Source organism: Musa acuminata, chromosome BXJ3-4 (assembly GCF_036884655.1).
Source record: "Musa acuminata AAA Group cultivar baxijiao chromosome BXJ3-4, Cavendish_Baxijiao_AAA, whole genome shotgun sequence".
Taxonomy (NCBI): Eukaryota; Viridiplantae; Streptophyta; class Magnoliopsida; order Zingiberales; family Musaceae; genus Musa; species Musa acuminata.
Genome location: NC_088352.1, coordinates 11,511,561 through 11,530,789, shown reverse-complemented (window position 1 = coordinate 11,530,789; position 19,229 = coordinate 11,511,561). Strand labels below are relative to the sequence as shown.

Sequence of the window (19,229 nt, the reverse complement as noted above, 5' to 3'; positions counted from 1 at the left end):
AATCTTAAGATGACTTAGTATTCACGATTATTATTCTGCCATAAGTTCAATAAACTAACGATCCATGAGTGTTTCCGACACCAAATAATCCACCATATGAGATCAATATATAGACCATATCTCTTCATGAGTTTGTCTCAAACAAATCATCTAGCGCAACAATCACAAACCATAACAAGATTTAAAGAACGACAAAACCATGCAGAAGCATAATCTACAACTGGAAGCCAGTCAGTATGAGGAATCCAACTGACTCCAATGTGGCTAACTAAACCATGTACAGAGACATCAATAGAGAACCACATACGCCAGTGTGAGGAATAATATCATACGGTTGGCATGGATGTAGAGAGAAGTACATACGCCAGGAACTGCACAGCATCCTGAATCTTCTCGACAGCACTGGTTCCATCAGCTCGGAGATGGTCCGTAATAGCATTTGCCTTTTCCTGTACCACAGAGCGTGGGACACCATCTTGTTTATCAGAAGAAACACTTTGTATGGTTGCCAAGAAAGCTTCTACTATGTCTGAGGTTCCTACAAAAATAACACCCATAAATGCTAATTAGAAAAAGTCCACTCCATTCCAAAATGGAGCAAGGAAATAGCTACCTTATTTAGATCATTCCGGCAGGAAGAGAAAAGTTAATAAATGAAAAGAGAGTACAAGTTAGTGATGCTATTTGTGCTACTTAGCATCTGCTTCCATAACTATTAGTCTGTCTGGATGGTTAGCAGCAATTTATATCAGAAAAAAAAAACTCCTTGAAAGAGAAATATATCGACGCACTTGTTCATTATTGAAAGCATTTACAAGACAATTTGTCCTAAGGTTTTAGTGCATAAGCAGAAAAAGACTTTTACTAGTGATTGTTCTCTCAAAGAAAGCACAAACAACGGGTATAATAAACAACTTAATTCAACTCATACTTGTAACACTCACCTGTGATAAAACTTTTTGAAATTGTTTCCATGTCTGCAGACATGGACTTGGCCTTGTATCTGATAATCTTAGCTTTTGAGAGAGGGTCTTCAGGCCAATCAATCTTTGGGATATCTCCGTCTATCTCTTCGCTCCTTCCTTTGTTTGCACTAGAGATGACCGATTTTCCAAGAAAAAGAAGTTGAGATACTGCAGAACAACAGAGTTCTGACAGTCTCTGCATTTGAAATGCAATGAATCAGTAACTTAGTACAATACAGAAGTACTAAAGAAAATATAGTTAACCATATTATCTGTACATGGATACACTCTGAGTGAATTGTCTCGAGTCTATCAGTAGCTCGTTGAATTGTATCATTCGCAGAGAGTCCCCCGAGAGCGGATGTGAACCTGCACAAGGAATTACCATAATAATCAAAAAAGAAGGGCGAGCAAATTGAACTTTCTGGAATCCTTAAATTAGCAGGATGTGATATAATAGCTAATAGCTACTTCGGGCTCAATGAGGTTGCCATTAACAATGATGATGAAGAAATGATGATGCTAATACACAATGAATGAACAATCAATACAAAAATGTAAACATTCCATTAACAGCACAGAAATGTAAAACAAATAGCTAAAATAAGCAAATTGAGATCAGCGAAGTAGGTGCATTATGAAATTAATCAAAGACACATTGTTATTGAAAAGAAAATTTTGCTGGGAACATCTGATTTGCCCTTTAGAATTGAACATACAGTGCCACACTATTACCTGCCATCTGAAGGGCTTAAAGAAAGAAGTTCAAATCTAACTATAACTGATTAGGAGTGAATTAACTACCAGCCTAAATGAATTTATGAACCACTCTGAAGGTGTTTATGAAATTATATTAGCTCATCAAAAGATAGCATATGGTGTCTGAATCAACATAGTAGTACTCTCTTGAGCAAGATAAGATTATGAATATCAGTCTGGCTTGCCTATGCAAGTATATTGGTACAACAACATTGAGCATCAAAGATAAGCAAAGAACATCAACTACATAATTGGATCATGTCCATAATATCCTTAATTATGAGAAAAATCTAAGCCGACAGTGCGTTATCAAATCTAAGGAAATTGACAAATAGGAATATGTATATCTGTCAGATACTATAATTTTTCATGGTGTCATTTGAAATTTGTTTGACAATTTGATGCAAAAAGTTTGGAATTCATGAGTTGCTTCCATAAGTTGAACGTTTGAAACTATCACATAATGCACCTAAACAGGGGAAATCCTTTGCCATAAGAACAAAAAAACTACAAACAACACCATCGTTTGAGATTGTAAAACAAATAAAAAATGAGATGCTAGGGTAGCCAATACATAGGCAACTAAAACAGACTTCACAAGTGACACCAGACATCACACAAAGAAGGAAATTCTCGAGAAAGAAACAAAGAATCTTAAGTCATTCAGTAAGCACATTAAAAGTAAGTTCAAAAGCAACCATTAGAGAAAGCTTCTTTTACTCATAATCAACAGTCATATTTAATGTGCTGAACTTCTGCAGAGTGAAAATAAACTAAACAGAAGCTAGCATGGCCATGAAGATCCCAGTCCCTGAGCTTTTCAAGCATTCATTGGTCCCTTCTCATAATTACTGGTTGCCCTTAACTTTAGTTTTCTTTTGATCATGCACATCCAACAGAGAGAACAAATATTTTGTTATGGGCAAAAGGTCTCGGTGAGAGCATCTGGACCTCTCAGCACATTATTGAATCACTCACCATGCACTTTCAAGCTTTTTGCTAGTTGCATTCCAGTCAACTCAACATGTGGCAATTTTCACAGTGAGTATTGCAGCATAATATTGAGTGTGAAACAAAGCACGATGAACCTAACAGATCGAGATGCATAATCATGAAAAAAGACGAACGTATTCTACCGATAATCTTTTGTAATATTTCTTGTGCATTAACACTACAGCCATATTTCCATTGTCAACACATATCTTTATCAATGTAGAATATCAAAATAATAGGCGTATCAAACGCATGAATCAAAGCTTAACATGACTTTCAGGGAATAGCCAGTAAGGGTCAACACTAGAAGGAATGCAGAAAGAGACACTGCAATGTGCACCCTTGTCATTTCCATGCCTAATGAAATTTCCTTGTTACTGCCTGTATTCTAAGTATCATTGTTTAGATATGGTCAGCAGACGAAATTCAGATTGGATACCTGCAATCGCATGCTACTTTTAGTAAGCCATAATTTTCAATTTTGCAGGTGCAATCACATGAAAAAATCAGTTAACTAGCATGAATTTGAGTTAAGCAAAAAAACAATATCAAGTGAATTTATTAGCAACAGACTGTCGATACGTTATCCATTGATCAGTCTGTTTGTATTACCCTGAAGCAATTTCAGCAGCCCTCCTGACACTTGAGTCACGCAACCTTATCATTTCAACATCATTGTCACCACCTAATGACTCGATATTCTTTCCTTTATCTGAATCTACTTCATTTTCTTCAACATCAGTGCCCAGACTGAAGATTTGCTGGATCTGTTGCAGTTTAGCGTCATAGAGAGATTTCTGTTCTGCCAAAAGTTTTGCCTTTTTCCTGTTAAATAACAACGCATGATGGCTTGACAATGCATCCAATTCCTGCATCCAAATATTCAGTGAACATTAGGAAGAGTCGACCACAGCTGGTAAGAAACCTACAGAAACTGTACCTCAAGCAGATCAGGACCTCCATAAATGTAAAAGCACCTGTCAAATGTAACTTCCTCAAACTGCTCCTCATCATCTTGAGGGTCGACCTCACCAGGATCTTTCTCAACTTCAAGACCAGTCTCTGCAATGAGCAACTCTATGGCTTCTTTTCCAACCCGCTCAAGCACTTCCATGCCCTTAGTTGTAAAAGTCCTCCCGGTCTATAATGCAAAAAACAAGAATGAAAGAATCAACCTAGAGAGAGAGAGAGAGAGAGAGAGAGCAAACACTAGTGATACATGTCACTGTATCTGTTAATTGAAAAACCTCTATAATTGATGGGGTTTGGCCAGGAAGGTTTCCATGCTGAATGGCATCAGCTAGACTCACCGCAGAATGTTCCAACCTGAAAGACAGCTTGATGATAAATGGTTAGATTTACTGACAAATCAATGTATAAAACCCATATAGTTTTACAGTTTAAGAAAGTAGCGATTGCAGCATACAAGGTACTAGTGAAAACTGATTAGCTCCAAAAGTAGAACCTATCCAGAAACTGTTGCTCTAATACAGAATATATGCTAATCACATTTTGCATTTAAAAATTTCCGAATAACTTGCAGCCATAACCTGCTAGTTTGAACATGAAAGGTAATCAAAAGCACATAGAAGTTTGACTACTGAGTCAGCCATGAAATAAAAATTCATAACCAACATTCCTGGTACTTAGCATATGATGTGCCTAAAGCCAATTGTCAATCATTCTCCAAATGAAGGGCTAGGTTAATAATAGATTGGGTTACACCAAGGCCCGACAAAATAATTTTTCAACTTAAGTAAATTTATCCAAATGTGATACTTAGACTGTAACGACTGCAAAGGATTAAACAATAGTGGGCAAAAGTACCGGCAAACTTTACAATGTGGTACATCATGTAATGCAGGCCCTTTGTATCAATTAGGACACACCAATCAGGTTAGTCCACTATCATGTACAGACTTTACAGGATTACTGTAAGAAAGTACAGATCCTCTAGAAGTTGATGCAGTAGACCAATCAGGGACAATAGGGCTACGGAGCGGCAGGTGTTTAAAAATGCACAATCCACATATTTATCACATCTCTTTAACAGAGACGCGTCTCTGCTTTGGAGAATACGTAATATATAACATACTCAATGTAGTAAATTGTAATGCAGAACGGCTAGATACAAAAGAAATGACATTGCATACCTGCTGACCAGAGTTGAACCCCCTTTCCAAGCACCACCCAATGCACTCCAAGCTCCCGAAGCAAAAGTTTCCACTGAACTATCGAGCACCTTGAGACCCTAGATGCCACAAAAACGAGAATGTTAAGGAATCACCGCCAAAGGACAGGAAGCAATATATAACAACGACTTCATCGTTCCTAAAAGATGTAAAAGTTAATAAGAACACATGTATCCCAATAAGAAGTCACCTAAAACCACTGCAGTGGATCTCCAATCTTCTGTTTTATTGACTCACCTGACCGAACAGAGAATCCTCACTGGCTTTCTCCAGTTTATCAAGCGCGGACTTGCGAAGCCTATCCTCCTCACTCTCCTCCTCCTCCTTTTCTTCTACTTCTCCCCCTTCGGGTCCCTTCTTCGCAACCTCATCAGCCGATTCAGAATCAGAATCCGCAATCTCCAGTTCAGTGATGCCTTTGGCCGCATTCTTGACCACTTCAACTGCCTGATCCCAAACAAGGACAATCATTTTACCAAATTCACTTCGTTTTAGGATGTAACAGTAGACAAATTAATCGAATAAGAAACAGCAAGAGATCATGTACATTTTTGGAGATCTCTTCCGCGGCCTTATGTAGATCCGAGAACATGGAGAAAGAAGAGATGCCCCAGCCGCCCCATCCTCCGCCGCCGCCGCCGCCCCCTTCCGGCTTGTCTTCCTGATTCTTGCGAGGACTCTTCTCACCCACCTCCTCCTCCATTCGGTAGGGCTTAGATCTACCCGATCGATTCGCTACCGATCCCTTCTCACCCACCTCCTATCCGCCTTAGGCGTTCACGAGAAGGATCCATCCGCATCACCCGATCTCTTCTCCTGCTTCCTCATGAGGCGGTGCAGGTGGCCTACTGCCGTGTAATCTTTTGGCGTTGGATGGAGGGTGATTAAGGAGTGCCTGACCTGATCCAACGCGCCAAGCTAAGACACGTGGATAAAGCACATGACTTAGTCGTTAGGAGGCTCCGCAGATCCGACGGTCTGGATTTTTCTTCAGTTTACAACTACTTGAATCTAATTTTAAGACAATTTAACCACATTTTTATATTTACCGAAAACTGAAAGGATCAGAAGACGCGAGAGAGAGAGAGATGATGCATGTGATGTGATGCACAAAAGGACGACTCGTTCTGTAATGGCTTTGATGCCATATACCTCGGGCTCTTATGAAGCTGCGGGCTCCCTCCCATAGACTGGAGGCTCCAGGATTCCAAAGGCCCTGGTTTTGGAATGGATAAGCTCGTCTGCTGCTCTTTATCAACCTCCCTAGGCCTCGTCCTTCCATCGTAAGTTGTTCCTCTTGGTGTTGTTCCTTCTCCTTGGACTGTCGCTTGTCAGCCATCATCGTCGTTGCTGCGGTCTCTGATCACAATGTCCAACTTGGTGGATACGTGGACGGCCGAGCTCGCGAAGCTTCGGGAGAAGGGTCGTGCTGCCTTCTCAGGGAGTTCGAGACCGAAGGCGGAGATGGAGGGAGGCGGTGAGCCGCAGGAGCTTCCTTTGAGCCAGGCGATCAGGATCAAGCCTCGCCCCTGGCTGCCTTTGCCTTGCACGGAAGCTGCCGTGTCCATGCTCGTCGACTGCGTCAGCCCATAGGTTGGAGTGCGCCCGCAAAACTGCTACTGCTACTGCTACTGCTACTGCTAAGAGCTCAGAGTCATTGTATATAGATATCTATCTCTGTATACATATCTATGGGTTGATCTCTATCTGATTGCTGGGCACTTGAAGCTGGAATTTGTGCCTCTCTGTTTCTTAGTGAGTTCTGTTCCACTAAATAAGCAAGAGCTGTTGGGCCTTGTGACGAAGAAACGAACATGAGGCCTTTCCACTCCTGCCATAGGTGGTCGATCGAGCTTTGCAGAAAATTGCAATGTAATATGTTGACCTAAACCTCTCACGATGTATGGCCAAAAAATATTTTTTTTTGTTATAAATTTTATATCATCAAGATTGATCGTAATAATCGAAGATACATGGGTACATATGTTATGATATTTTTTTATATTTTATTATCTTTAATCAATTTATGGTTTAAGGATCACGAATTTGAATAATTAATCTGATTTGAGTAATTGATCTGAATATATGATTTGAGTTAATGATTGAATAAAATTTCTCTTAAATTTTGTATAAATACTTATCACCTCAATATATTAAATTCATCTCTTTCACAACATATTCTTAGATTTAATATGATATTAGAGCTTCTCTTGTGTTGCGTCAGAGTAAAACTCAGAGTAATCTCTCTACTGTTCTATCGAGGATTAATCATATATTTAAATAATTGATTTGAATGTATAATTTTTTTATTAATCATAGATTTAAAAAATTTATTTGACTGTATAATTTTTTATTACATGATTGATAGAAATCTCTATCTAAAAACATATATAAACACTTCAACATATCATATTAATCGTTAATATGAATCATGAATTTAGATGGGTTACATTTAGGTTATTGATAGTATATTCATTAATTTACTGTAGAATTAAATTGAAATATTATACAAGTAAAATATTAGTATTTTATTAGTAGTAAATTTATTATTGGATCCCTGTTTTATTTATTGCCTTTTTCTAGTCTCCCATATCTCTCTCATAATTGGTATGTTAATTTGGATGGTTCTGATTCAAATGCTTAACTTAATAAAGTTATCAGATAAGAATCTTCACAAGACCGACATAAAACCTAATGAAATCAATTCAACAAGAAGACTTATCCTCGTTTGGGAGCACTAAAAAGCGACGAATTCCAGTAGATGACGTTGCGTAGGTGGCCGCATGCATTCCTGTGAGACCGACGCACGTCGATCCCTCGATTCTGCGTGCGATGCACGATTGGCGGGCGAACGGTTCGCACCCTTTCTAGGGGCTCAGCCCACGGACTTCTGACACCCTCGAAGCCCCGGAAATAGTAGCAGGCCCACTGATTTCCTCCTTCTTTATATTGCCTCCCGTTCGTTCCTCTCCCTTCCCATCGAGTCTCTAAGCTCAATCTTCCACCTGCCTCGTTTGCTTAGGATAGAGAAGTATTGGAATCGCAGGGAAGAAGATGTCAAGCCTCGTCGATATATGGACGTACGAGTTCGCCAGGCTGAGGGAGAAGAACGCCAAATCCAGTTCCCAGTCTGCAACGGCGCAACTAAGAAGAGAGGAGGAGAAGAAGCGTCCGTCGAGTAAGAGCGAAGCAGTGACCGCGGACATGGCGGTCCATGGCGTGGCCTTCTCCGAGGCTGCGGTCTTCATGCTCATGGACCGTTTTGCACCCATTTGAAGGAGGCGGAAGCTGATGCATATGAATGTCCCAGTTTTGGTTGCTTTCTCGTGGCCTCCTCTGTGGTGGCTAATGTGTGATGTTTGTTCTCCGAGGAACTGTTCACCATGTACATAGAATGAGAAAGATGATGGAATTTTGAGGACATCACGTCGATTCTTTCTCCATGTCACCCGTGTTGATGCTATGATCTCTTATCCTGCAACAAAAGTGGCATCACCACCGATAATTGTCTTACTCGGGTGATTATCAATGCAAAGAGATTAATTGAAATCACATCAATATAGATCTTCACATGGAACTTTGGATTCTTTTTCTTTGACATTTGCAGCGATATATTGTGCACAAGGAGTCATCTTCCATTAAATCATTTTTGTCCAATTGCCAGTTAAAGCCATGGATGGTCCAGAATGAGGTCCCAGAAAAAGAGCCCCATCGTCCATCTGGCGTGCCACACGACTCACGCAACCACCCTCTCATTTTTTTCCCTCATCCATCAACCACTATTTCGAGCATTAATGGCTCAATCATGGCTCCCCAAAGCGTCCTGAAATCAATGGGCGGCCACCTCGTTGGTGAGCAAACCATGGCAATGAAACAGTAAACAGAACCAAAAGAAACACAGTAATGTCAACAATCCGTATTCTTGTAATTATTCCCCAACACCGACACGTGTTCTTAGATACAGAGAGAAATGTTAAAGAAGGGAAAAACCTGCAAAATAATTCTATACCATAGATTCCTATGTTCTTGCTATATATTTGTTGCAAATCCAAGAAGGTTACAGTGGCCGACTTAGGATCTTCTCAGCTAATCTTATGTTTCCTTTGGATCTTGTTCACCTCGAACCCTTTTGGTGGCATTAGCAGCCGCCAAAGTCCCTAGCTGAGAACCGGCTCTTCTCGGACGTGCTGCCGCCGGCATGCCGTAGCCCGAGTGTGAGCGACACATCTCCGGCGGCTCCAAACCTCATTCCTGCAGCCGGGCCCAAAGCAGAGGTGGCGGCAACCCCGTAGTGGTGGTACATATCGCCGATGAGGACGCTGTCGTCTACTGCGCCTGTTGATTGGTGAGTCGCAGACAGACCGGGCAGTGGGTTGTCGTCGGAGGACACCAACCGATGATTGCGCTGGGTGATGGAAGACGTGCTGGGAGAGGCTTCACTTTCGGATGCGGCATTGGTTTCCGGTCTGAGTCCTTGCTGCTGTTGCATTGGTGATTGTGTTCTTTGTTGGCTTGTTTCACTCTCTCTTTCCTCCTTGTCCTCAGACTCCTGCGTGTACATCTCCTCCACCATTGGTTTCCATAGCCTCACCCTTGCATTAATGAACCAGTTGGAGACCTGATCCACAAGTATAACGATCAGTTTTTATTGCTCTGAAGTCGATTATGAGGTGCAGAAAACATGAACCCTAGTTGACCGAAACAAAGTTCAAACAAAAAGAGCCTAAGTTTAATCCAATTAAAGTGGATCTGCTCCGCAAGTACTACATATATCTTGTTATCTTAATGTTCTTCGAGGGTTCTTTGACAGTTCAACAGAGTCTAGATAGGAAATAACACCAAAATAATGCAAGGGAGAGTTTCGACGGGATCATGGAAGAGATATTATATTCTTGGTCAGAATTCATGGAATCCGAAAGCTGATGCGTTTCTTATCATCGTGGGAGAAGATGACGGACCTGATTTCTGGATAGCCCTGTCTGCCTCGCCAACAAATGCTTATCTGCATCACTGGGATACCTGAGAAACAAAAGGAAGACCGTCGAGAATGACATGATCAGAACGAATCTTAAAAAACCTACAGTGACCATCCTTAATCACCACATACTTATGGTCATGAACCAGTAAATGTCATTTATGAGTCTTGCTGTCATAGTATTCCAATGAATGAAAAGGATGGGACAAACAGTGAAGCTTTTGTGCAGCTTTGCTGCTGCAAGGACTACACTTATGGACAACCTAGTGCTGAATTCTTGATAAAAGTAAACCCAGATTAAAAGGACAATGCAGTTCTGAGTTCTTGATAAAAGCAAACCACTCTATGGAAAGTGACAATCATTGATTCCTATAACTACAGATAGTAGTAGTAGTAGTAGTAGTAGTAGAGGAATAAAGAAAAGAAAGTGCTCCGTGCTGTGCGCGCTCTCTCTCTCCCCCCCCCCTCTCTCTCTCTCTCTCTCTCTCTCTCACACACACACACACAGAGCAACATGACCGAGAGAGGTTTCAAGTGAATGACAACTCTTGTGCATGAAGAGAAGCAAGCATGCAGGCAGCATGGAATGCAGGAATAACTCTACTTCCAAGCATTTAGCCTAATTAAACATCCGTGTTATAATCACTCGAAACTGAGAAGGAAGTGGAACATTGTCACTATGCTAATTACTAGGGTTTATTCATGTTAGAGGAGGTGCAGGGGGAAGAGGAGAATGATGCTTAGCATAAGAATCCCATAGTAAGGTGACAAGAGAAGATAGACTCACGGGTGAAGGAAGTGCTCGAACAGCCAACCCCTCAAGATATTGACCGAACGCTCCGGCAATCCTCGCTGAGGCCTCCAGGCTTCTTGCTCAATCACGCCCATCTGATTGAATGCCCGTTGCTGCCGCAAGCTCTGATCCAGCAACCGAAGCCTCGGGGTTTCTCCCTTGGTGACGCCGGAGCTACTCGCGCCTTCTTTATCGCCAAGGAGCTCGCATGTTTGCTTCAATTGTGCCGCAATGGCATCCTTGAGGCACCGGAAGTGCCGCGACATAGCCTTCTGAGCCAGAGCCGTGTACGGGGTTGCAGATCCGAACCCCATCACCGAGTCGAAGGAATTCACCACAATCTGCATTTGATCACAGTAGTGGTTGTATCTTCTGTCCACCTGGGAAGATGGGAGCACACAGAACACCATGATTCATTCCCCTTGTAATAATTTCCTTGCTCGTTCATTTTTATGTACTGTTTCACTATGCTAGACGAAATATATGGAAGGAAGCAAAAGATAAAAAGCTAAATTAGCTGCAGTAATTACACGAAGGAAGTACAATAATTAATTATCCTTTTGTGACATGCGGCTACTAGGATGATATATGTAATTGGAGAGTAGTATACGATACGGTGGCCACAGATGCTATAAGCAACTTGTTCCGGAAGGTAAGGGTCCGAGACAGCCACACTAGCGGAAAGCCAACATGCTTCCTGTTCATGTGGGTTACGTTCGCTGCTGATGCCAAACAATAGCTGCCAAGTTTCCATGAAAGAGAGAAATGGAGAGAAAGGGAGGTGGAGTTGATTTAGATGATCTCAGGAATGCCAAAACAGTTGGCCGATAGGTGCATGATCAGTAGTCGTAGTAGCAGGAAAGCATGGTGACAGTGACTGACGCTGAATCAAAGGGTTACAGCAGTATGTACACAAAGAAATACAAGGATCTGATGAGCCGAGACTCGTATAAATCAATCTATTTCTTATGCAGTGCTTCCACGAGGGACAGTGAGATCGTAGAAACAAAGAAGAGTAGAGTGAGCCATGGGTTCTTCTTGGAAACTACCCCTAATGGTAATCTACCCCACCTCTAGGAGTAGATAGATGTCAAGTACAACGACCGGTGTCAAAAAATCTTGTGAAAATTGACTTGTGAATCCACTCAACCACCTACTGTATGAATGTAGAATATATGTGGCCACCGGCTGTCCTCCAAGTATACGAAGGAAGAATCCTAAAAGCTTACTGGAATTCTGGGAAAAAGGATGTGGATTTAGAGACAGCTTTCTAAAATTATTGGTACCAAGACATACTAGCAGGAAGGCAAGATAGATCGATACGTGCCTCGTCAAGCATGGAGATGAGCTTGGTCTTCTTTCTCTGGTGCTCGAATCTGTCGGCAGGAGACAAGGGAGGAACGTCTTTGGAAGAGGTGGTGGAAGCACCTCCACCTCCAGCTCCACCACCGCCGCCGCCACTAGGGTTACGGTTAGTGTTCGATGTGCTGCCACGGTGTCTCCCTACCCTACTCCCTTTCAGTTGTCCTCTCCCCACGCTGCAGAACTCCTCCAGTAGCTCCTGCGCCGCCTTTGTGTACCTGGAGTTCCTTGGCACATTCACCACGCCCATGCTGCTATAGCCCATGTGTAGCTGCTGACCGTGGCCATGAACTTGAGCTCCTGGGACATGACCTTGAAAATGCAACGTCGGTTGCTGCTGGTTTTGCCGTTGGTTATTGAGGTATAGCGCTGCTTGCCTAACTCTTAGATCATCGGCTTTGGCCATTTCCAGCTGCTGCAGAGATGAAGAAAGAGATAACGACAGACCTTGGCCTTCTACCGCTCTTCCACCAAAGGGAGACTCTTCGACTGCTCGGAAGCCTTGATGCTGCTGGTGGAAAGTTGGAGGAGGAGCCGGCAGAGACGGAGATGAAGACCTTGGGTTCCGCTGGTGTGGCGGCTGCTGCAGTGGAGGATTCGTGAGAAATAGTTGCATCGCAGCTGCCGAATCTGTGCTCAGACCTGTCACCGGATGCTGTTGCTGCTGCTGCTGGCTTTCCTGTCGGTTCAGGCCGTACCAGTCCCCAGAGAAGCCGGGCATGGCCGCTGGCCTCGGCGGCAAATGATAGCCTCCAGAGATCTGGTTAGCGTGCAGGTCGATCGCCGTCGGTCCTGTTGCCGGGAAATCGAACATGTCCGACAACATGTTGCCGGCACCGACAGCAGCGGATTCGTAGATGTTTGTCTCATCTCCTTGATCACCGATCGGGACCAGCGGGTGACCGGCGACATCCAGGTCTTGCACCCTTAGCTTGTCCCTCCTGCTATGCTGCGGGATGTGGTGGTGGCGGTGCTGCTGCTGCTCTTGGCTTGCAGAGCGGTCGAAGCCCTCGGAGAAGCTGAAGATGCCTTGGTGGAAGCCTTGGGACATAGACGTCGGAGAAGTAGGCCCGGCCAGCGGCTTCGTGAGGACCCTGGGTGGGCTGAGGTAGGAGAAAGGAAGCTGGGATGGCTGTGTCGCTATGCCCATGCTGGTCTCTCTCTCTTCATCATCATAGCGGTCCAATTCACGTTACGCTAGCTGCAACCATAGGAAGACATGAATCGTTCAAAACAAGAAACCCAACAAGAAGAAATCATGGAGAATCAGAAGAATTCAAGAGATCATATATCTTCGCTCTTGCCGATCCCTTTCCCCTGTCCGTCTTCGCGTCGTGGTGGTGGTAATTAAGCTCAGAGATGTGCAGGTTCTTACCTAAGGTTGCATGCCTTACGGATCAGGAGAGATTTAGACCACGAAGACATCGTTGTCTTCCTGCGGAGTTGAAAACCTCTTCCAGGACTCTTCCATCCCTGTCTCCCCGATCTCCTCGCTCTCTTTCTTGCAATTCTTTTTCTTCCTCCTCCTGCAATCGCCTTCCGAAAGGGGAGAGAAAGAGCATTACAAAATGAAAGAAAACGAGGAGAAGAAAGAAAGAAAAGAAAATGGAGACTGACAGCAGACAGAGAAAAGAGAACAAGTCGCTATTCCTCCTCCTCCTCCTCCTCTTCCCTTTGGACAGGTCCTCGCATTTCTATATTTCTCTTCCTCCAAATTGGCCACCACTCCAAATGTCAAATGACCACTCGACCCCCTCTGTTCCTCCTCTCCATTAAAATTACATTGGTGGGTGCCTACTTTCTTTTGCAAGACCTGCACCAATTTTTAATCGAGCCACCACGACGACATGCACACCAACAACATGCCTTCTTTCTCTCGCTAGATTGTAGGTTGACTCGAGGTATGCAAGGAGGGGGCGCTCATGGCTATACCTCACTTGCATCGGAGGCCCGGCTTAAAGCGGAAGACAAGGGTGTGAGTCTCGAACCACCGCCATCAAAGGGCCTCCGATTTGAGCCGATGTAGATCACGGATATCGACGTTGGATTTCGATCCAACGGTAGGTGCCCGTGGTCCTGATCGAATATGTGACGGTAGACGTGTACTTTGTCGGTTACACATAACGGGTGATGATCCGATAGCTTCTTCATCAATTATTTGGGCTGTGTTGATATGGACTCGATACCGACTCCTGTGATCACCTCAGATTCGGACGTCACCTACCATGGAAATCGCAGCATCTTGGCATCAAATGAGAGTCATGTAATTAAGCATGAGTAATTTGAACCAGAAGAAACGCTTCTGTCTTAAACTAGAAGATGCAGCAGTAATGTGACATGATCATGGTCGTGACGCATCGGGGATCTCACGTCATGCCAGGCTTCGTTCGGTGGCTATGGGGGATGGAGGAGAACGTACAACACACCATAAAAGGAGCGACAATTACAGTGATCTCAGCTGCACAACCTGCAAAGCACGGGGAGTTGCCCGTTTGCGAAGCTCGAATCGTGCGAGGTGGGCGTGCATTGATGGTGAATCATGTGGCAACCATTGGCCATACCCCTGTAGAACTTGGTTGGTGCAGGAATCTATATCTAGGCGGGGAACTGTTTGGGATCCTTCTCCTCCTAATTATTTACATCCCTTGCTCGTCTGATCGGGAACCGAGGACCATAGCAGCACTAGCAAACCACCCACCACCGTCGGCATCACGTCGCCGCCGTCCTCTTTCATCGCCGGCGTCAGTGCACGAGGAACTGCGTGGCATTGCAGAGAAACCAGAATGAAATAGCAGGTCTTTGCATCGACGATCGCTCTCAGAAAAAAGATATAAAATAATGTGTTTTCCCTTTGCTAATCCACCATGCGAGTTGTTTTCGTGAACTCTTCACCTCTCGATGATAATTATTTGAGTTGCTCCTCCGAAAAGAGCAGGAAAAGAAAGGGGATTAAAATCCAAGTATAAAGTCGAGGGTGGGAAGCGCAAACGGCGGTCGTGGATGAGGTGGCACGTGACAGGGAGGAGCTCTGCTCGTGACCGCGGAACCCCTCGTGCGGCCGTGGCCGCGACACGCGTCCTCTGATGGCGACCAACTGCCAACTAGCATTTGCCTTTTTCTTTTCTTTTTTACTGCAAAAAAAAAAAACATTTATTTATTTGTTTATTCATTTATTTAATATTAACTGAGAGCGCGCTCGTGCCAACGGGGACGCGTAACGGCGCCGTCGAAAGGAGGGAACGGGCGTGGGACCCACTTTTCCATGACGTTTCATTTCACGGGCGCGTCGGGCCCCACGTGGACCCCCGCTTTGCCCCCTCTCCCCGGGAAACCACCGTTTCCTTTCCGGTGTTCCTTCTCTTGGCGCTCATGTCTTTGAGAAATATTGCAGGTAATCGGAGTGGCAATTTGATGGGAACAAAGGAAGAAATAGCAGCAGCATAAAGTTCTTCATCATCCTTATTCCTTTCGTCGCTTTCATCGGGTGAAGCATCTAAATCCAGTAACCTCTCATCGATACCACCACGATAACGATTTGGAGCGTAGAATGAGACGAAGACGTAAAATGGAGAACAAGAAAATTCAATCCAAAAGTCCACAGCTCATGAATGTTAATTCCCTGAAACAAAAGACGACTTCTGATTCCATCTTTTTTCTTAGCACGATGAGTTTGTGCGCAGGCACAGTCTTCAGCTGCGATGCATGCAGATATGGATGAATCCCCCACTCGTTGTTTGCCTGCTACTGTTCCACTCAAGTCGCCAATCTCTAAGCAGCAGTCAAAAGTTTGGCAGAACTGTAGTCTCTTTCGAAACGAATGCAAAGACAATTATTGCAACACGTACGACCACATAGTAGTCGATGTTATCTCTCCACAACTCAAATCCCAAGTCGAGGTTTTAGGGATGAATGGCATGTCATTGGCTGTGATGCAGGCAATTCCTTGCCTCTGCCAACAACCCATTTGATCAAGTTTGGTCGGGACCAATCTCTCTCTACTCAGAATCAAAGAAGTATCCCAAAAGTTTATTGCGTGCGAATTAAATAACCTCTCTCTTCCACCTAATGCCTTCTTTGTTCTCGACAAGTAGTAGTTACTTGATGCCTTTGTCTAACCTAAGCATCATTTATATAAAGACGTATATGACAAATATACTTCCATATTTTCCTTAGATTCCAAGGCTCAACACCAATCTCTCCTTTGGCCTTATGATTCAGTCTCATCTCCCATTGATGGAGAAAGTTGAAGCTGACCTTTCTTCTTTCTTATTTATTGCTCAATTAATAGAATAATCAGGGTGGATGAATTATTTTTCCTCCTCTTGATTTCCAATGTGCCAATCACATCACATCTTAAAGGGAGAACTTGTCCTTCGAGATCCACTTGGGTCATGTGAAAGGGGTAGATTCCTCAATGATCTCAAATCTCTTCAGTTTATTTCTTTTCCAACTATATTATATTATATATATATATATATATGTGTACAGTGTTTCTGTCCTTTTAATTCAGGTTACAATACATTTATATGGTTTACAAACCTAGATCGTGCATTTAGCATTGTGACTTAAGGGGGAGTTAGTGAAAGAACTGATAGTAGAGGAATCAACAACAGGTGAACGATTGCAGAGGTTGGAGACGATCTAATGAATTGTACGATGGAGCATAGTGAATCTACTTGTTGGTTATGCATCAACTGAGATCATCAACCTATTTCTACGATGGTCCCACCCTAGCATGCATGGGGTCATCGTGGTGCACTTGATGCGGAAGAACCCTTTAGGAAGAAAGGCTTTAGGAGTCGTAGGACATATGGCCATGGTGAGCCGCTACACAAGAAGCAAACCTAATGATTGGATGAGTTGAGAGACGGTCAATCACAATTAAACTTGGAATGGAAGTTATCTTTTCCTAGGGATAGATTGTGCACATAATTCTTCATGATATCTTCGACTTTGTTGCCTATGAACTTTCCAACTCTATCTTCGTATTTATAGAGTATCTTTCACAGTGTCGAGTCAAACGATTCACGGACGATAGTGATAGATCAGAAAAATAAAGCTGGTAGATTGTAGGCCGATGTCTTTTGTGCCACATGAGCGAACAAAATCATAGTTCATCCATAATTCACTAAACATTTATCATTTCCTGTGATAAGGCATAATGATCAAAAGATTTTAAAAAAGCAGCAATTGAGGTTTTGTTACGCTTTGGATAAAGCTACGTTTGTAGAATTTATGTAACACGAGTTGCAATAATATTTTATTTTTTTAATAATAGAAGATTGAAATGAGAGGCGAGAAAATAAAATAATAAAGAGATAACTATTAAACTCGGTTCAGTGAACTCTAATTATGCATGTAAAATAATGCTATCAGGAAAACAAATGTGTGAACTCGCAACACCCGCACATATATTTTTTTTGTGTATGTTCTTTCTCCCGCTTAAGAATGAATATGATTTATTTTAATTTTAATTTTTTTTTGCATTTACCTTTGTAAATTTTTGGTAACCAAAGAGAAGTTTCACACCTTTTGATGCTCCATGTTTTTTCTCCTGCTTTTATTCCTTTTACTGTTTCCCTGAGCCAACATCCTCCCTAGTTAGTCACTTTCTTCTCAGACTACCTTAATAACAGCAACATTCTCCTGCTGCACGGCCCCCCCAAGCTACCACTTGAGTAACTCACCGATTCACTCTCATCATCTCTCTCTCTCTCTCTCTCTCTCTCTCTCTCTAATGGTGTCATGCAACACAGGGAAGCAAAAGGAATAATAAAGATAACAAAGAGAAAGAGAGAGAGAGAGAGAGAGAGAGAGAGAGAGAGAGAGAGAGAGAGAGAGAGAGAGAGAGAGATGAGTGTCATTGGTGCACAAAGAGAACTTTTGAGCACTGGCCAGGTTGATAAAGACGGTGGTGGAATTATTAAAGCTGGTAGCACTTCGGATGCGTGGCCGAGGTGGACCACTGGCGGGCACTGCCGACAGGGGGAGGCCCGGGCCACGTGGGCTCGGCAGTCCGGTGGCCGCCGCGGTCCACACGGCCGAGCACCTGTGGACGATCTCGGCGACACATGGCGCGAGGCCGGTGGCGCTAGGCTGGCCGGCTCTCTTGAACCTGAGATATCTTAAGCGGGCTACCTCGTCTTGCAGCTGTTACGGTTGGGAGTTATTAGGGCATGGGTCCCTTCCCCGTCGTCCGCAGGGCACGCTCGCCAACTTGCCCTCCTTGTGCTGTCCATCTCTAATGGCTTCGGGGGCTGAAAGAATTACCACTGTTCAAACGTTTGGGAGGTTTGACAAGCTTTGGATTGGGCACAGCATTAAAGTGGTGTGGGCTGAGATGCCATTTGTCCAGTACCCGTTTGTCTCCTTCTTCGCTGAACTGTTCTTCTCTGTGCTGTCCTTGTTTAGCTTGTCCTCCGTTGAATCGATGTAAGAGCTGTTCTGCGACTAGTAAGCTCATATCCAAGAGTTTTTACCTCACTAACTCTGAGGCAAGTCGGTGAAGCCGACGAGTTTGTCGCTGTTAGGAACGTGCTGCCATACGAGCGTGACAGAGAGAGAGAGAGAGAGAGGTGGCTAATAAATGTGTGGGGATAACCATAGCTAGCACTTGGTGACATGGCGGAGGGAAAGGCCGAGGAGGCAAGAAGCTCGACAGGGGATGGGCCGGCGACCCCACATACGTTAAAGGAGCAACGACGGCCACTGACAAGACGAGAGCTCTCTGACAGCGATTCGACCATCGTTTCCATGGTCTCAACCTCGCTGCAACAGATCTCATCATCATGCAGATCGCGGCAGTAACATGCACGCATCATAATAGACCAGTCCCCCCACTCCCCCCTTCATTTCACTGCAATCTTGGCATGGAGAACTGCATGTATTGGGTATCAGGAACATGGATTCAGAGATGCATGCAGCTCTACCAGGGTCGGGGACTGCTGTGGATGCATGGGGCGATTGGCTAGATTTGATTGATTCATCCAGCACATGCACCGAGGGCTGGCATCAACCTCGAATGCACAAAGAGAAGCTTGATGATTGCCAATAATCAAGTTATCTAAGAAATCCTTATCATCATTTGTGGAATCTAAGGTGAAGCTTAAATCTTGGTTGCATCGGTAGATAATGGAATTTCCATTTTTATTTCCTCTTGGAATCAACTACTGCAGTCGACTAATACTAGG

General features: G+C 43.7%; 2 protein-coding genes across 3 annotated transcripts; both read right to left on the bottom strand.

Annotated features, from left to right (window-relative positions):
- Window positions 1-97: 97 nt before the first annotated feature.
- On the bottom strand, window positions 98-5,747 carry LOC135636240 (uncharacterized). The gene is made up of 9 exons (XM_065147875.1): window positions 5,457-5,747; window positions 5,147-5,356; window positions 4,871-4,968; window positions 3,965-4,043; window positions 3,658-3,858; window positions 3,330-3,586; window positions 1,244-1,334; window positions 945-1,161; window positions 98-538 (listed from the first exon to the last, which is right to left on the bottom strand). Exons 1-9 carry the CDS (start codon window positions 5,610-5,612, stop codon window positions 327-329), a joined length of 1,521 nt encoding a protein of 506 aa, XP_065003947.1. The 5' UTR covers window positions 5,613-5,747; the 3' UTR covers window positions 98-326.
- A 3,068-nt stretch (window positions 5,748-8,815) lies between these two features.
- On the bottom strand, window positions 8,816-14,023 carry LOC103981452 (BEL1-like homeodomain protein 4). Of its 2 annotated transcripts, none has more exons than XM_009398182.3 (6): window positions 13,657-14,023; window positions 13,415-13,575; window positions 12,005-13,240; window positions 10,672-11,057; window positions 9,868-9,928; window positions 8,816-9,527 (listed from the first exon to the last, which is right to left on the bottom strand). In XM_009398182.3, the coding sequence occupies exons 3-6, from the start codon at window positions 13,187-13,189 to the stop codon at window positions 9,048-9,050; spliced, it is 2,112 nt and encodes a 703-aa protein (XP_009396457.2). In that variant the 5' UTR covers window positions 13,190-13,240; window positions 13,415-13,575; window positions 13,657-14,023; the 3' UTR covers window positions 8,816-9,047. The 2 variants fall into 2 exon arrangements, with proteins under 2 accessions (XP_009396457.2, XP_018681072.2); XM_018825527.2 differs by having other exon boundaries at window positions 13,415-13,565; window positions 13,657-13,951.
- Window positions 14,024-19,229: the final 5,206 nt, after the last annotated feature.